Source organism: Girardinichthys multiradiatus, chromosome 20 (assembly GCF_021462225.1).
Source record: "Girardinichthys multiradiatus isolate DD_20200921_A chromosome 20, DD_fGirMul_XY1, whole genome shotgun sequence".
Taxonomy (NCBI): Eukaryota; Metazoa; Chordata; class Actinopteri; order Cyprinodontiformes; family Goodeidae; genus Girardinichthys; species Girardinichthys multiradiatus.
The window spans coordinates 2,772,638-2,788,652 of record NC_061812.1 but is presented as its reverse complement, the minus strand read 5'-3'; the positions used below and the strand labels follow the sequence as shown (position 1 = coordinate 2,788,652).

At 44.9% G+C, this 16,015-nt stretch overlaps 1 protein-coding gene across 3 annotated transcripts in view; it reads left to right on the top strand.

Moving 5' to 3' along the window:
* LOC124856267 (centromere protein P) overlaps nt 1-16,015 on the top strand; it is a 117,278-nt gene that overhangs the window by 7,643 nt on the left and 93,620 nt on the right. For all 3 annotated transcript variants that reach the window (XR_007035293.1, XR_007035294.1, XM_047346569.1), the window contains exon 6: nt 13,049-13,145. Coding sequence is in view for 1 of the 3 variants with exons in the window: in XM_047346569.1 (XP_047202525.1) it covers nt 13,049-13,145 (97 nt within the window). In the remaining 2 variants the exon portion in view is untranslated. The remainder of the gene's footprint in view (nt 1-13,048; nt 13,146-16,015) is intronic.

Genomic DNA, 16,015 nt, shown 5'->3' with positions numbered 1-16,015 from the left:
AATGAGTTATAGCTGGTTAACCCTTTAGTAATCCATGTTTTGAATCGATCTTCATATTTGTTGGGGGTGAATTCGGAGTCATATGCAGACCATTGTAGAATTTTAGATTCTTCTTCTAAACCACATAGTTACATTTTTTCATTCCCAGCTGTTATTGTTGTGCACTTGGTTGAAAGGTTGAGTTTAGATTGCAATTTAGTGTCTGCTGTGAAAGCTTTAAGTGGTATCCCTCTAGTTGTTGGAGATCTGTCCATCCTGCTGTGTAAACCGGAGAGCACACATACCAGAGGCCTCAGCTGGGCAGCATAATGATATTCCTGATACATGGGAGGCTCATACCACCCCTTTCCTTCTTTATTTTTAAAGTTTTAAATTTCACTCTGGGCTTTTTGTCTTTCCATAGAAGCCTTGATAGAATTTTGTCCCATTCTATGTATTTGTTTTTGGGGTATAGGAATGGCAAACATTGAAAGAAATATAACATTGGGGAAGGATGTTCATTCTAATAGAAACAGTCCTAGAGTATAGATCTTAAAAGGGTCAGATGTTATTTTTGCATTCAGAGGTCCATAATTAACATCAAACATCTTTGTGAAATCCCTATGAAGTAAAACTCCTAGATATGTGATAGATTCTACATCCCATTTCCATTTATAATGGTCTCTAATGGTTTGGGGAGGGTCATACTTTAAGGTTAATACTTGAAAAAGTGCCAAAATCATCAAACATCTGCATAATGTTTGGTTATATCTGAGTAGGATTACATGTAGTTCAGGGAATAAAGCCAGTTTCGGTTCGGTTCCTATCTTGTCTTTGCCTGATCCACTGGCCAAGTGGTTCAATGTTTAAGACAAGAACAAGTGCAGATAAATTACACCCTTGTCTCACTCCTCTTTCTAGTGCTATTGACTCAGTGAGGTCCCCATTCATCTTCATTTGTGCCACTGGCTTGTTGTATAACCCCTCAATAGTATCAACTGTAGATTTATGAAAGCCAAATTTGTTGAGCACTTTGAACCTCACTCACCACATCTTTTCCACATCTAAACTCATCACCAAGGTCTCTATTTTTTCTGTACAGCTTGTTGCATTACCTGTAGCACTCTCCTCATGCTGTCTTAGGTCTGTCTCTGTTTAATGAATCCAGTCTGGTCATTCTGTATAAAAAAGGTACGATGTTTTCTGCAAACATTTTGGAATCAATCTGTTTGCATTTATGTAGAAATCATAATTGCTACATTCTGATCTGTCCTTTCTTCCTTTGGGATGATGGAAATGATTGTTTCCTGGTGAATGTCTTCCGTAAAGTTGGAGAATGGCAACTCTCCATTATTTTATACCACTCAGGACCAAATCATCCCTTTTGCCAGGTGGATTTCCTCTGTGGTTATTGGGGAAATAAGTCTATGGTTTTGCTCTTCTGTCAATGTTGGTAAATTTAGCTGTGAAAGAAAAGCATCTATATCCTGATTATTATCTACTGTGGCATGTGAGTAAAGCTTTATATCGTAGTTTAATTTTATCTTGTTCCCTTTTAATGTTATTAACCATGGGGTTCCTGATATTGTGGATGGTTCTTTCAGCCCTTTGTTTCCTAAGCTTGTAACAGAGAAGTTTTAGGGATCTCTCGCCTGCCTCATAATACTGTTGTTTATTTAAAATCAGTTTTTTGTACCTCCATTGTAGTAATGTCACCTATTTCTTTTTTCAGTTGTTTTATTTCAGATTTGATCTCCTCATTCATATTTTTTGAATTTCCCTGTTGAAGTTTTGATAATTTATCTTCTAAATTGACAATTTAGCGACTTTTTTTTTTGACAGGAAGAGATACTAATCTCGTTCTTTCGGTCATGCCCCAAAGTTCATGGCCATAGGTGAGGGTAGGAACGTAGACCGACCGGTAAATCGAGAGCTTCGCTTTTCGGCTCAGCTCTCTCTTCACCACAACGGACCGGCACAGCGCCCCCATTACTGTGGCAGCCGCACCGATCCGTCTGTCGATCTCCCGCTCCATTCTTCCCTCACTCGTGAACAAGACCCCGAGATACTTAAACTCCTCCACTTGAGGCAGGAACTCCCCTCCAACCTGAAGAGGACAAGCCACCCTTTTCCGGTCGAGAAACATGGCCTCGGACTTGGAGGAGCTGATCTTCATCCCAGCCGCTTCACACTCGGCTGCGAACCACCACAGCGAATGCTGTAGGTCTTGGCTAGAGGGGGCCAGCAGGACCACGTCATCTGCAAAAAGAAAAGACAAAATCCTCTGGTCCCCAAACCAGACCCCCTCCGGCCCTTGGCTGCGCCTAGAAATCCTGTCCATAAAAGTTATGAACAGGACCGGTGACAAAGGGCAGCCCTGCCGGAGTCCAACATGCACCGTGAACAGGTCCGACTTAGTGCCGGAAATGCGGACCAAACGCCTGCTCCGCTTTTACAGAGACCAGATGGCCCCTAATAAAGGGTTCCCTGACTCCATACTCCTGGAGCACCCCGCACAGGGCATCACGAGGGACACAGTCGAATGCTTTCTCCAGGTCCACAAAACACATGTGGACCGGTAGGGCAAACTCCCATGAACCCTCGAGTACCCTGTAGAGGGTATAGAGCTGGTCCAGTGTTCCACGGCCGGGACGAAAACCACACTGCTCCTCCTGAAGCCGGGGTTCGACTATCGGCCGGACTCTCCTCTCCAATACCCTGGCGTAGGCCTTACCAGGGAGGCTGAGGAGTGTGATCCCCCTGTAGTTGGAACACACCCTCCGGTCACCCTTCTTATGAAGGGGAACCACCACCCCAGTCTGCCAGTCCAGAGGCACTGTCCTCGACCGCCACGCAATGTTGAAGACGCGTGTCAACCATGACAGCCCCACAACATTCAGAGAGTTGAGGTACTCAGGGCGGATCTCATCCACCCCCAAAGCCTTGCCACCGCGGAGCTTTTTCACCACCTCGGTGACTTCAGCCTGGGTGACAAAAGAGTCCAACCCCGAGTCCCCAGCCTAAGCTTCCACCAGGGAATGCGTGATGGCAGGATTGAGTCCCACCCCCACTGTAAACAGTGTTGGCAAAGCACTGCTTTCCCCTCCTAAGGCGCTGGACGGTTTGCCAGAATCTCTTTGAGGCCAACCGGTAGTCCTTCTCCGTGGCCTCACCGAACCTCTCCCAGGCACACTTGGCCTCACGGTACCCGTCAGCCGCCTCAGGAGTCCCACAAGCCAACCACAGCCAATAGGACTTCTTCCTCAGCTTGACAGCATCCCTTACTGCCGGTGTCCACCACCGGGTTCGGGGATGCCGCCGCAACAGGCCCCGCAGACCTTACGGCGGCAGCTACGAACATCCCCTGGAACCTGGCCAAAGCTCTCCCGGAGGTGAGAGTCAAATACATCCCTGGCCAAGGGCTCCGCCAGAGGTTCCCAGCAGACCCTCACTATGCGCTTGGGCCTGCCAGGTCTGTCCGGCTTTCTCCTCCTCCAGCGGATCCAACTCACCACCAGGTGGTGATCAGTGGACAGCTCAGCCCCTCTCTTCACCCGAGTGTCCAAAACAGGCGGCCGAAGGTCTGATGATACGACAACAAAGTCGATCATTGACCTCCTGCCTAGGGTATCCTGGTGCCAAGTGCACTGATGGACGCTCTTATGTTTGAACATGGTGTTCATTGTGGACAATCTGTGACTAGCACAGATGTCCAATAACAAAACACCACTCGGATTCAGATCGGGGAAGCCATTCCTCCCAATCCCGCCTCTCCAGTTGTCACTGTCGTTTCCCACATGGGTGTTGAAGTCCCCCAGCAGAATAATGGAGTCCCTGGGAGGGGCACTATCCAGCACCCCCGACAGGGATGCCATTAAGGCCAGGTACTTCGCACTACCACTCGGCCCATAGGCCTAAACGACAGTCAGAGACCTGTCCCCAACTCGAAGGCGCAGGGATGTGACCCTCTCATCCACTGGGGTAAACCCCAACACGAGACAGCTGAGCTGGGGGGCAACAAGCAAACCCACCCCAACCCGCCGCCTCTCCCCGTGGGCCACTCCAGAGTAGAAGAGAGTCCAGCCCCTCTCACGGAGATGGGTTCCAGAGCCCACGCTGTGCGTGGAGGCGAGCCCGACTATTTCTAGTCGATATTTCTCGACCTCCCGCAGAAGCCCAGGCTCCATCCCCCCGGGCGAGGTGACATTCCACGTCCCTAGAGCCAGGCTAAGCATCCGGGGATCGGGCCGCTGAGGTCTCCACCTTCGTCCGCCACCCAATCCTCTTTGCACCGGTACCTCACGGTTCCCCCTGCAGGTGGTGGGCCCACTGGGGGATGGCCTCCCGTCTGTCGTTCTGGCTTGGCCCGGCCGGGTCCCGCGAGGAGCAACCCAGCCACCGGGCGCTCTCCGACAAGTCCCGACCCCAGGCCTGGCTCCAGGGTGAGACCCCGGCTCCGCTGTACAGGGCGACGTCATGTGCTTCGATTTAGTAGTCGTCAAGAGGGGTTCTTGAACCACTCTTTGTCTGACCCGTCACCCAGAGTCTGTTTGCCATGGGAGACCCTACCAGGGGCATTTAGGCCCCAGACAACATAGCCTCTAGGATCATTCGAGCACTCAAACCCCTCCACCACGTTAAGGTGGCAGTTCAAGGAGGGGTACTAATTTCTTAATATAGTCAAAGTAAAACATCAGTTTCCTGAAGAGGTAGCTGCAGTTCTCCTGAAAGCAGGAGCCTTTCTTTGTATCCTGGTGTTGGAATTATGATTATTGATTAATTCATATTTATCAATAATGCACGGTGGCGCAGTTGGTAGCACTGTTGCCTTGCAGCAAGAAGGTCCTGGGTTCAATTCCTGGCCTGGGGTCTTTCTGCATGGAGTTTGCATGTTCTCCCCGTGCATGCGTGGGTTCTCATCGGGTACCCCGGCTTCCTCCCACAGTCCAAAGACATGCCTGTTAGGTTAATTGGTCACTCTAAATTGACCTTAGGTGTATGAATGAGTGTGTGCTTGGTTGTTTGTGTGTTGCCCTGCGATGGACTGGCGACCTGTCCAGGGTGTACCCTGCCTCTCGCCCATAGACTGCTGGAGATAGGCACCAGCTCCCCCGTGACCCACTATGGAATAAGCGGTAGAAAATGACTGACTGACTGACTGACTGATATAATTAAAAATCATAATTTGACTAAATTAATTTCTTAACCAAAAATCCTCATTTATAAATCGAGACCAGAGATGTCTTCTGGTGTTGTAATTGTGGCTCAACGCCTTTGATAATTACAACCGTTAAATACTCAGTAATAATTAATAACTATTACCAGAGATGTCACTGTTTAATCGACCGTTTCTTCCGAAACGTTTGGAACTTTTAACCTTATTTTGACTGAAGAATCACTCTTGCTCAAAATAAACCCAAACGACTTCTCTTTATCTATGTGGATATTTATTAAATCACAGCCTGATACAATCTGCTCTTCCGATTTAATAATCTTCACCTACTCAAACATGTGACGTTCTACACAAAAAGGGGTAAAATATCTAACTAAACAAAATAAAGCAAAACAGCAGTGGGTGCGTATGGGATCAAACCAGCAGTTATGACAAAAATGATAATATGACAAAGGGGTGTGGTGGTGAGTGGAGGTTGGGAGCGCAGCTCAAACTGTAACTCAGTTATACTCAGTCATAAGACATCCCCCAACTCTGGGCGGGGGTGAGCACACAAAGAGTTATAAAACTTTTGGCGGCAAGCTAGCAAGCAGTAAAGTTGAAGACAAAGAAAATGGTGAATTTCCCCTTGAGGTTATTATAACATTCCAGTTCCACAGCGCACTTGCGCTTGCTCTCAAGTGTTAAACAACCCCGCGAAACACCCACAGCTGGGTAGCACAGCGGCTTCCATGCATCCAACACAGCACATCAAAGTTTCAATAAAAGGTTACATGCACATATCATTCAGAACACATTAGATTAAATGGCGAATCTAATCGCACTAAAACCTCCTCTAACCTGCCCAGACTATTTCTAAGATAGAAATAAAGATAAAGGATGGATTTTACTTGTTGATGTCTCCTCTCAGCAGAGGGAGAGAGAAGGAGGGGGAAAGTTGGAAGTTAACGTGCGTCCACAGTTAACTTCAAGAAGAGCGGTCAATCTTCGTCCTTTGGCCTCCTTGGCGAAAAGGAAAAACATGATCTGACCGTCAGCAGTTGACTAGAACCAAGCAAGTTGCGTCTCCTTGAAACTCTGTGGTTTTGGTTACATGTTAAACTCACGTCTTCGATCGGCAAAGTGAAATTTCTGGCCTTCTCATTCCAGAAACCTCTTCCATGAATTTTTCGTTGGCCAACGAAGGAGAATAAATGAAGACTCCACGTGGGACCTCTTCTTCTCCAAAGAGAGATGCTTCAGATGTTGGTCCGGTATCCAACGTGAAAGCGCTTCTTTCAAACGTTCGCCTTCCTATATTGCCTCCTGTGACGTCAGACCTGGGACGGCCCCGTCATATTAGCCGCAGGGGCCGCTGGATTTTGTAGGACAGACTATCCTGCAGTACAAAATGGCCGATGACGTTGGAAAGGCATAGTGGCGTCCAAATGGTCCAATATTCAGCAAACAAGTGGTCCAACTCCTGGTTTCGCTGCACTACTGCCTCTTCCTCTGGTCACTCTGGTTCAGGTTAGCTGCTGAAATTGCTTCCCGATTGTTTCGGGTGGTTTGATGATCTTGACAGCGTATCCTCTTCTGGACATATCCTCGGTCGCTTCATGTGGTGGTGTAGATTTTATCTCCGTCCGTGAACTTTACTTTCAGGCTGGCTGGGTAGAGGGTTTGAAGCTAAAAATGATTTTCTTTCAGAATCTTGCCACTTCTCTTCATTTCTTAAGGATAAGAGGAGGATAATCAAATACTTTGAGAAGTATTTGTTCTTTAATCTTGAAGTTTAAAAGCGGAACCACCATAGAGCATGCTGGAGCCTCTTATGGGGCTTGGGGACCCACGATGACGGGCCCGTTTAATGTTAATCTGCATGCTTTCCAATTCCAAGCCTTTACACAGAAGTGTCTCAACAAAAGCACACATTGATGAAGAATCTCGTTGGGATGATCCCGGAACGCCCTAAATGCTGATATTTTCCCTCCTAGAGCGGCTCTCAGAATCCACCATCTTCTCCCTCAACTTTATATGCAGCTGTACATGTTCGATCGTAGCTTCCTCCATGTTTTAGATTCTCCTGTTTTCAATCCTCTCCTCAGCTTCTTCCAGTCTACTATTAACTTTGTTTAGCTCTTCCCTGAGGCCTTCTAGTTGTCTTTGTTTTCTTGTCGATGTCTCTCAGTTCTTGTAAGATAACCTTTAGTTTCACGTCTTACTTTTAGCTTTTTGTTTTACTTTTTTTAGCCGCTAGCGCATGGTTTTCACTCTGGTCTCTTGGTGCATTCACTCTTTGTCCAATCTTGGGCACAGGGTGTAGTGTTCTTCTCTCCGCTGCTTCTTTCTTCTCAATTATCAGATTAATTCTATCGTTTAAACGTGGTTAGATCAGTAATTGCTATGGTCCTTTCGGGAGCTCTCTCACAGCACAGCCGTTCACGTTGATGGACCGACTGGAAGCCCTCTCAGTTCATTGGTCATTCCCCCACCCTGCCTCTGTATTTAAACTCTCTGGCTTTCATTGCTGGCCTATTAACTACCTGCTCTATGTCTGTTGCCTCTGCGATCCTGAGTATCATGCATAGCCCATGACTGTCTTCCTTGTCGCTGCCTTTGCTCCATATCCTGTTCTCCGTGTAATTTACCCGTTCAGTTTTAACATCATTAAAAGCTTCTGCTCATCATGTGGCTCCCACACTCCTGCTTGCATTTTGGTCCTGCACAACCTCAGCACAACATGACAAACTCAAGTGTTTCTTATGGCTGATGCAGCTGAACCATCAAGGTAATTTCACGTACTATAAATTTATCATTTTGCTGCTCAGGAGCAAACAGGTGTGTGTTAACCTACTGCCAGGCTGGGAAAACATCAGTAATAACCTTAGAGAAGCAACTGTTGCTGCCATCAATCTAGGAAGGGTTATCAGGTCATCTCCAAACTATCTGAAGTCCATCGTTGTACCGATAGAAAGATTATTCCTGAAGATGAAAACATCTCAGACAGCCACCAATCTTCCCAGGAGTAGACGTCCAGCAGATCAAGCACAAATTAAATCAGAACGCCTCTTCTTTCTAAAAGCAAGATGGCTGCAAGTTTTAAAGCTGCATCTGGATGTTAGAGCAAGACTTCTGGAACAACAATACCACCTGCCAAGCACAGTGGTGGTGTGCTGATGATTTGTGCATCTTGCAATCATTGGGTGAACTATGAAGTCCTCTGTATATAAAAGTCTAATGTGAGACCATGTGTCCAACAGCTGAAGCCTAATCCCAAACACTACAGCAGATCTACAGCAGAAGAAAGGCTGAAAAAGAAGAGAATCAAGGTGTTACAATGGCCTAGTCAAAGTCCAGACCTCAACCGGATTGAAATGCTCAGGTGGAAATAGGGCATCACAGCTTTATTGTCATTACAGTATCAGTGTGTGCAATCTAACACGAAGTGCTGAAGGATTCTTGTGCATTCTTCATCTTTTTAACCACAATCTGCTCGAAAGCTTCTGCTCTGCTCTGATTTGCTCTAAATCTGAGGCCAAACCACATCTGGATTGTATGACCCAGTCTGCAGAACCTGGCAAACAACAGATGGAAAAATACTGAAGATAATGATTCATCTCGCTGCTACTCTGTGTGTGTGTGTGTGTGTGTGTGTGTGTGTGCGCAGCTAGTTTTTACTGTCTGACTCAGATGGATAATCTTTGGTAGATCAGTCTGGGTTCAGGTGTTGCAGATGGGCCTGTACAGTTGCTGAGTGGGTTTTCCACTAACAGGATTACCTGATATCCAGCTTCTTCTGTCCAGATCCTTCAGCCTGATGTAGATCCAGCTTTAATGTCTGTCGCTGCTGTGGAGGAGGGAAAATACATTGTCTGTGCTGCAAACTCCTGTGAATAAACTTTCTTTCATTAAAACACAATGAATAAAAAAACTTTTAATTGAATACTTTTCACATTGAAGGAACCTAGAAGGAAACTAGAAGCTTTATGTCCCGTTTTAAAGGAGCCACGTTGAACCTTAATCTCTAATCTGGAGATCTATCCTTCTCCTGAAGTCTCTGTTCCTGCACAGGAAGCTGAACTTGTTGATTCTGTGGATTACAAGTTGACCGATATGGCTTCTTCTCCCATGCAGATAAGTCAGAGATGATGTCTGCGTCTCTTAATGAAGCCTTTCATTAGTGGACCGTGACTCAGCGGTGAGTGGACTTCAACCTCTTCATCCCACCTTGGTTCTAAGATGTCCAGAAGAAGTCAAAGTTCTGACCTGAATGGTTTGAGTCAACTTCACCTTCTCGCTGCCATACAGGCCTCCTCGGCGATCTGTCTAGGCCGATGGTCGATATAATGAGGCCTAACTTGTCGGTTGATTTGATGTAAAATGTGCCTTTTCATTTAGAGCAGCAGTCCTAATTATTGACAGATGTTTCCTTATAGAGATTTGAGTTTCTTAAATGATTTGTTGAAAACACGTTTTCCAGTTTCTTTGTGACGACAAACTAAAACCAGGAAAACTTTCTACCTCCTCACATTAGAGTCCCCTCATGATAAAACAGTTTTTATCGTGCTTTAATTCATCCTACACTGAAGATTTCATCTCTGAATTCAGACCCAGTACAACCAATCAGGTCCATCTGGTATCAAACTGGGATCTCTCTGTCTCCGTCTGTCTCTCTGATAGGGCTGCATTATAAGTTAGGCTGCTGCCATGTTTCCATCAGCTCCGCGTGGAATAACAGTCATCTGGAAATTTAACCCGGCTGCCGTCTAGCCCTGGGCCCCTTCGGAAAACTCTGGAAATCCTTTACCAGAAGGTCCCAGGCTCCTTCACACAATGGACCAGACCAATACATTTCTGCCATGTCATACACAGTGTGCTTCAAAGAAGAAAGTGCATTTGTTTTTTTATTTTCTGCCCTGTTTTACTCTGGAGAATCTGTTTTATAGAGATAAAGCAGTCAGGCTTATTTCAAATCTGTAGACGGCAGAAATAATCTCAGATATAATCATTAAAAAGTCGTTGGCAGCAGAATGTCGGAAAAAGAAAAGAATCAAGGTGCTTCAATGGCCTAGTCAAAGTCAAGACCTCAACCCGACGGGACTGTGGTTGCACCATATATCCAAATTTATCACTGTCACAATATGAGTGTGTGCATCAGACCTCAAAGAATACTAGACATCGGTATTGGTCCGTAGAAGCTGGATCGGTGCGTTGCCACTATTACCTAATTACAGACAGTTGTGTTTAAAATAACAGCAACCCAACATCACTTACCTGATGAATCTTTGTTTAGGTGAAAGTTATACACCGAGCTCAGAGTCAGGACTCCATGCAGCTGATTGTAATTAAATCATTAATTGTTCTGAAGCAGTTTGCAAAGTTCCTCTCTGAAGATCTGAGTAAATATCCAGACATTGCTGAGAAGAACAGGGTATTTGGTTAGAAAGTCGACTGGAGAGGGGAAGCAAATAAAGAAGAGCAGGAAATGATGGGCTGCTCAGCTAAAACCGTCGAGGTGTCAAAGAGAATGGAAAACTACAGATTCATCAAAGAAAGAGGCCAGAATTCAGCCAATGATCATCTCCAGGTTCATCATCCAAGGTCTACAGTTACCTGCCTACTCAAATGCCCTGTTTTCCACTGGCTCCTCTTAGCCCGGCGCTGCTCCACTCGGCCCGCTTTGCGAGCATTTCCATTACAGGTTTTCCTGTAATGGTACCTCCTTTTTTGGTCCCTGTTCCTGAGCAGGTCCGACCGGGTCTGAGTTGGGACGACATGTGACGTGAACAGACTGCTGTCCACTGATTGGCTGCTGGACCAGGAGAAATGAGAAGGTTTTTCCAAGAGGCAGTTCAGGGAGAAGGTAATAAAACTAAGAGCAACTACAATAATATTAAGGACCACAATGGCTAGAGCGGGTCAAACCAAATATAATTTTACTATTTACTAATCATAAACCAAAAGAAAAAGGAAACATCGGCTTTCTGAATTACGCAGGTAGGGGGCGCTGTATTTAATAACATCCTAAACCAGCTGATCACACATAAAATCAGCTGATCAGTCGCACAAAAAACCACCATGAAACAGCGTGTTTGGTTCTGACATTTATTGACGGTCCTTCAGAGAACCAGCATCTGCAGGAGGAGGGAGCAGGCAGAGAGCAGCTGCCAGTAATCAGACTGTCTGCATCGGATCAAACGGGAGGAAGACCCGCTGAATCCATGGACCACGAAGATCCAACATCCAGCCTTAAACTAACTTCACCGCGGTCAGAAGTTCACGGTTCTGGGCTTTAAAGTTCTGGTCTTCGTTATTGCCATGGCTGAGACATAAACTTCCTCATAAAGCCCAAAATGTTAACTTTCAAAGGCAAACTTTGGAGCTTCACCATCCAGACAGCAGCGTCTCTCTTGTCTGCTTCATACACGCACACACACATCAGAACCTCTGAGCCTTATTCTGGTTCTGCCTGGGCTGGAGTCCAGATAATTCTCCTAGTGGATCATTGTATACATGAAAAAACATATATGAGACATTCTTGCATATACAATGATGAAAACATTTGTATTTTGTTTGTTAATGTTTATTTATTCATTTATTTTCTACCGTTTCACACAGATTGCTTCAGTTTGACCATGTCTGCCTGCATGGAAGTTGAAGCTGCTCACAGCTGTTTGTACCAAACATTCATGCTCTGTGTGCCAGGCCAGGCAGCTGGGCCATTAGGCAGGAATGGAAACGATGCTTTTCAGATTTCGTCTCCATCTGCAGAGACTAATCCCAGACCAGCACCGAACCCATAGCAGGAATGCATTATCACTGTATCTGTTTAAGTATTGTTCATGTGGTCAGCGTTGCATGCAGCAAGGTTATTGCCTGTTTCCTGATACTGTGCAGCTGTTGGTGGGACCGTAGGACAGCTGGGCAGACATGAATCTCTGCAAACCTCAGAGAGCTCCAACCATCTGAGAGACTGAGAGTTACTGTTGCTGAAAAAATGAGTTCAATATGTCGTGTGTTGTCATCATTTATTGGATTTGTCTGAATTTAAGGCTTATCTCCACGACTGGTTGTCTCAGAAGTTCAACCCAGGTGATGAACATAGGATAAAAAAAAACACACAAGCGTATGCAAGCAAATTTTCTCGTAGTGAAGCATGATCTGCAGATTTTACTTGTGTTTTTGTTTTATGTGGTTTTACCTTCTGTTCTTCTGAATAATTTTTCTCATCACTTTGTGCAGTCAGATAGGCATGATTGAGCAGCTAAAGTGTATAAATGCTGCAGCCTCATCATACCGTCACTGAGAGGAACTGGAACCAAGGTCAGCGTCCTGAAGGACGGGTTGAGTCCAGTATGATTTGGAGCACATGCAGGGTGACATTAAGAGTGTTGGTTTCCTCACGATGCAGGAGGCCTCCTCTGTGTCTGCTGTCCTCCACTCTGTTCTTACTGACTGTCAGGTGTTCAGGTAACTGCCCGTTGACAGCATCAATGCTCATTTAGGCCCTCTAGTGGCATTTCTGGACATGTCAGTTTCTTCCAGACTGAATCTGGTCTCCATGTGGACCAGACTTTCCCATGGTGGGGGAAACTGTGTCAGGACAAATGTGGATTAATAACAACAAACACCATCACAGCCATTTTCAGCCATAGTGATGAAATAATTTCCTGGTATCGTGGGGCCCTATTTTAATCTGGATCGTGTATTTTATTCTTTACTTCCGATGTTTTTTGGAGTTAAATGTTTAGTGCTCTGCAGTCAGTCTGTTGGGGCATCATTGGTTCATGTGGCTTTGAAACAAATCAAGATGAAAGGATTGCGATATGACCGTCTCTCAGCCTGTTTATGGTTGCTATGGTTACAGGTTATAAGCTGCCATCGTCTGACTTTGATGACATGTTGTGATTTCAGGGTGGAGGAGACCCAGGACCTTCTGTTGTTCTTTAGGACTGTAAGGACTTTCTCAGAAAGATTTGATGACCGGACCAGAACCTTTCAGCATTTCCAGGTGAGTGAAGCCACCGTCAAACAGAAACCTGCTGGTTCTGCTCTGTGGAGCTGTCTGGTTCCCATGATTTAGGTCCTGAAATGACTGCTCGAGGCGTCTCTTGTACTGAGAAACTTCTGCAGATGATCTGCAGAGGTGATGGCTCCTTTTCTGCCTCTAAAGAGCTTTTCGGGTTTTTATTAGTGAGACATCTCTGCAGCATTTTGGATGATTGAAACCTTGGTCCTGTCTTTATTTTTCCAGTAGACAACCAGATCAGTCAGCCAGTTGATGCACAGCTGGTCAGCTTGTTTACCTGCTTCAGGTGTTATACATCAGACTGATGGATGCCTGAGGGTATAGTGCTGTCCACAAACGCCACAACAGCACAGACTGGGTTTCATTCAGCCTGTTGTCTGACGTACTCAGAGCCTTTTATTATGAAAGGTTCTTTATGAAACTGGTTTGTGATTCTGTGAGTTTCTGCAGAATAACTCGTTCTGTGTTGCCCAGATGATGGAAAGACCTGTAGGTGTTAATTAGTGCCAGCAGACTAAATGTCAGGGTGGGACATTACTGAACAGTTTGCAGCAAAATGTCAAAAATACATGAAGCTGCAGCGGCTGTATGGAACATATTGGGCTGTTTACTCGGAGAATGGGTCGACCAGCCAAGTTGGCAGGACTAGAGGAGGATTAACACATTTTTTCCATACGGGTCTGTGTGCTGCAAACACTTTATTTCAGCTTCATCTGCATCTTTTCTGTGTTTCTGTGGAAAATGTCTTTCCCCATCGTAAATATACAGCTGTAATTTACTCCATACCATGATGACACCCAGACAAAACATGAGCTTAAGGAAAGTTAAATCAATAAACATAATTAATAAATTCTAATTCAAGTGGTAAATGTTTTTTTTGCTGGTGAACCGCAGCATTAAACAGACAGGTTGGTAATATAAAACTAGAAACCACAGGACCTCCTGCATCAAGCATTTACTGATGTTTCCACACACTTTTTTACTGCGTTTGTTGATTAGAGATGTCTAATGCAGTTCATGCTCACATTTCTACACGCTGGTTCTGATCCGGGCTGCACCACATCAGGAAAACGATGCGACTGCGGTGTTATTTCTCTGAATATTGTTCTGTACATATCGATTGCAACTAACCCTCATTTTCTTCAGTCTGCTCCTTGTCCTCCAACATCTCAGTGTCTCCATCTTCATCAGGAGTTTTAGAGTTTTGACCTTTAGAATCTGTTTCAGGTGTGTAAGGATTATGATTATTGATTAATTAATATTTATCAAGAATTATAATTTAAAATCATAATTTGAAAAAAAAAAATTTCTTAACCAAAAATCCTTACTTACAAATAGAAATCAGAGATGTCCTCTGGTGCTGTGATTATGAGCTCAAAGCTCTTTAATAATTACAATTAGCTATTCATCATTAATAACTGATAAATTATTAACCAAAACCACAAACTGTCACTGTTTATTCAACCGCTCCACTGAAGTTGGGGGAACTTCGACCTTGTTTTGACAAATAAATCAATCTTGCACGAAATAAACACAAATGTTTCTCTTAATTATATATATGAAGATTTATTGAAGCCAAATAATCCTGATATACCATTATTCTGGTCCAAAAACCTTCACCTAACTAACAAACACTATTCTACACAAAGGGAATAAAAATGACTACCTAACAATAATAATAAAAGAAAAATATATGTGCATTTAGTGTCTATGAAGATCAAACCTGTAGTTTTATGGACAAAATGTGTAATTTGGGTTAAATGGAAAGATAAATCCTCCTGGTGTTCTGATGTCTCGATTGCAGCGATCAGCTGATAAACGGTGAGGCCACGCCCCTTTAGCCGTACAGCTGATCGCCCCAAATCTCGACAAAGGGTCATAAAACTCTGAGGCGGGAACTCAGTGGAAAATCTCCAGCAATAAACTGGAATAAAGAGCGGTCGGGTGAGGCCCAGACCGCAGTTGCTTTGAATGAAAAACTTTTAAAAGTCCCAACTTCTAACTTCTGGCTGATTTGAGATCAGCCGGACAAAACGTTAACGATTCAGCAGCAAAACAAAACACAGTTCAGCATAACATAATTCAATCAGTATCGCAAGCACCAAGTTGATACCTGAGACTAACTACAGGTGATCCTACATCACCTTCACTATGCCTCATCCTACCCAGACCTCTAAATGCACCTATCCGGTTTAAAATAAAAAGAACAAAATTACTATGACGTTGATTTCTTCTCTCCACCGGTTGAGGTTGGGTGTAGTCTGAAGAAAAATGAGGGAGGGGGATCACATGTCCGTGATCACCTGAAGGAAAAACAACGGTATACTTCGTCCAGGAGGGGAAAATATGAAGAACCGTTTAGTGGACTGAATCAACAAGGAGGAAACTCATCTCCTTGGAAATAAAACCTCTGTGGGTTTTCACCTGCGCCGGGTGTCGGCGTGGTCTTCGATCGGTAGATGAATCTTCTGACCTTCTCGTATCAGACAGATTTCCAGCTTTCAAGCTCTTCCAGGAATGGCCTTGTGGAGAAAAAGTTCGCCTGCGAGCTTTAGTCTCTCCAGATACGCGCCTCTGTTGCGTCGTCCAGTGAGACAGGCTGGAAATGGCAACGAAACTTTATTTTCTGCGGGTTTATAATCCCGGTGACGTCAGAGCTGCGATGTCTGTTGAGCTGCGCATGTTCAACATGGATGACCCCAACAGGTGTGAGCATCAAAAGGCAGTGAGATGTCATTTAATTCAATTCAATTCAGTTTTATTTATATAGCGCCAATTCACAACACATGTCGTCTCAAGGTTCTTCACAACAGTCAGGTTCATACATTCCAATTAATCGTAACCATTGAACA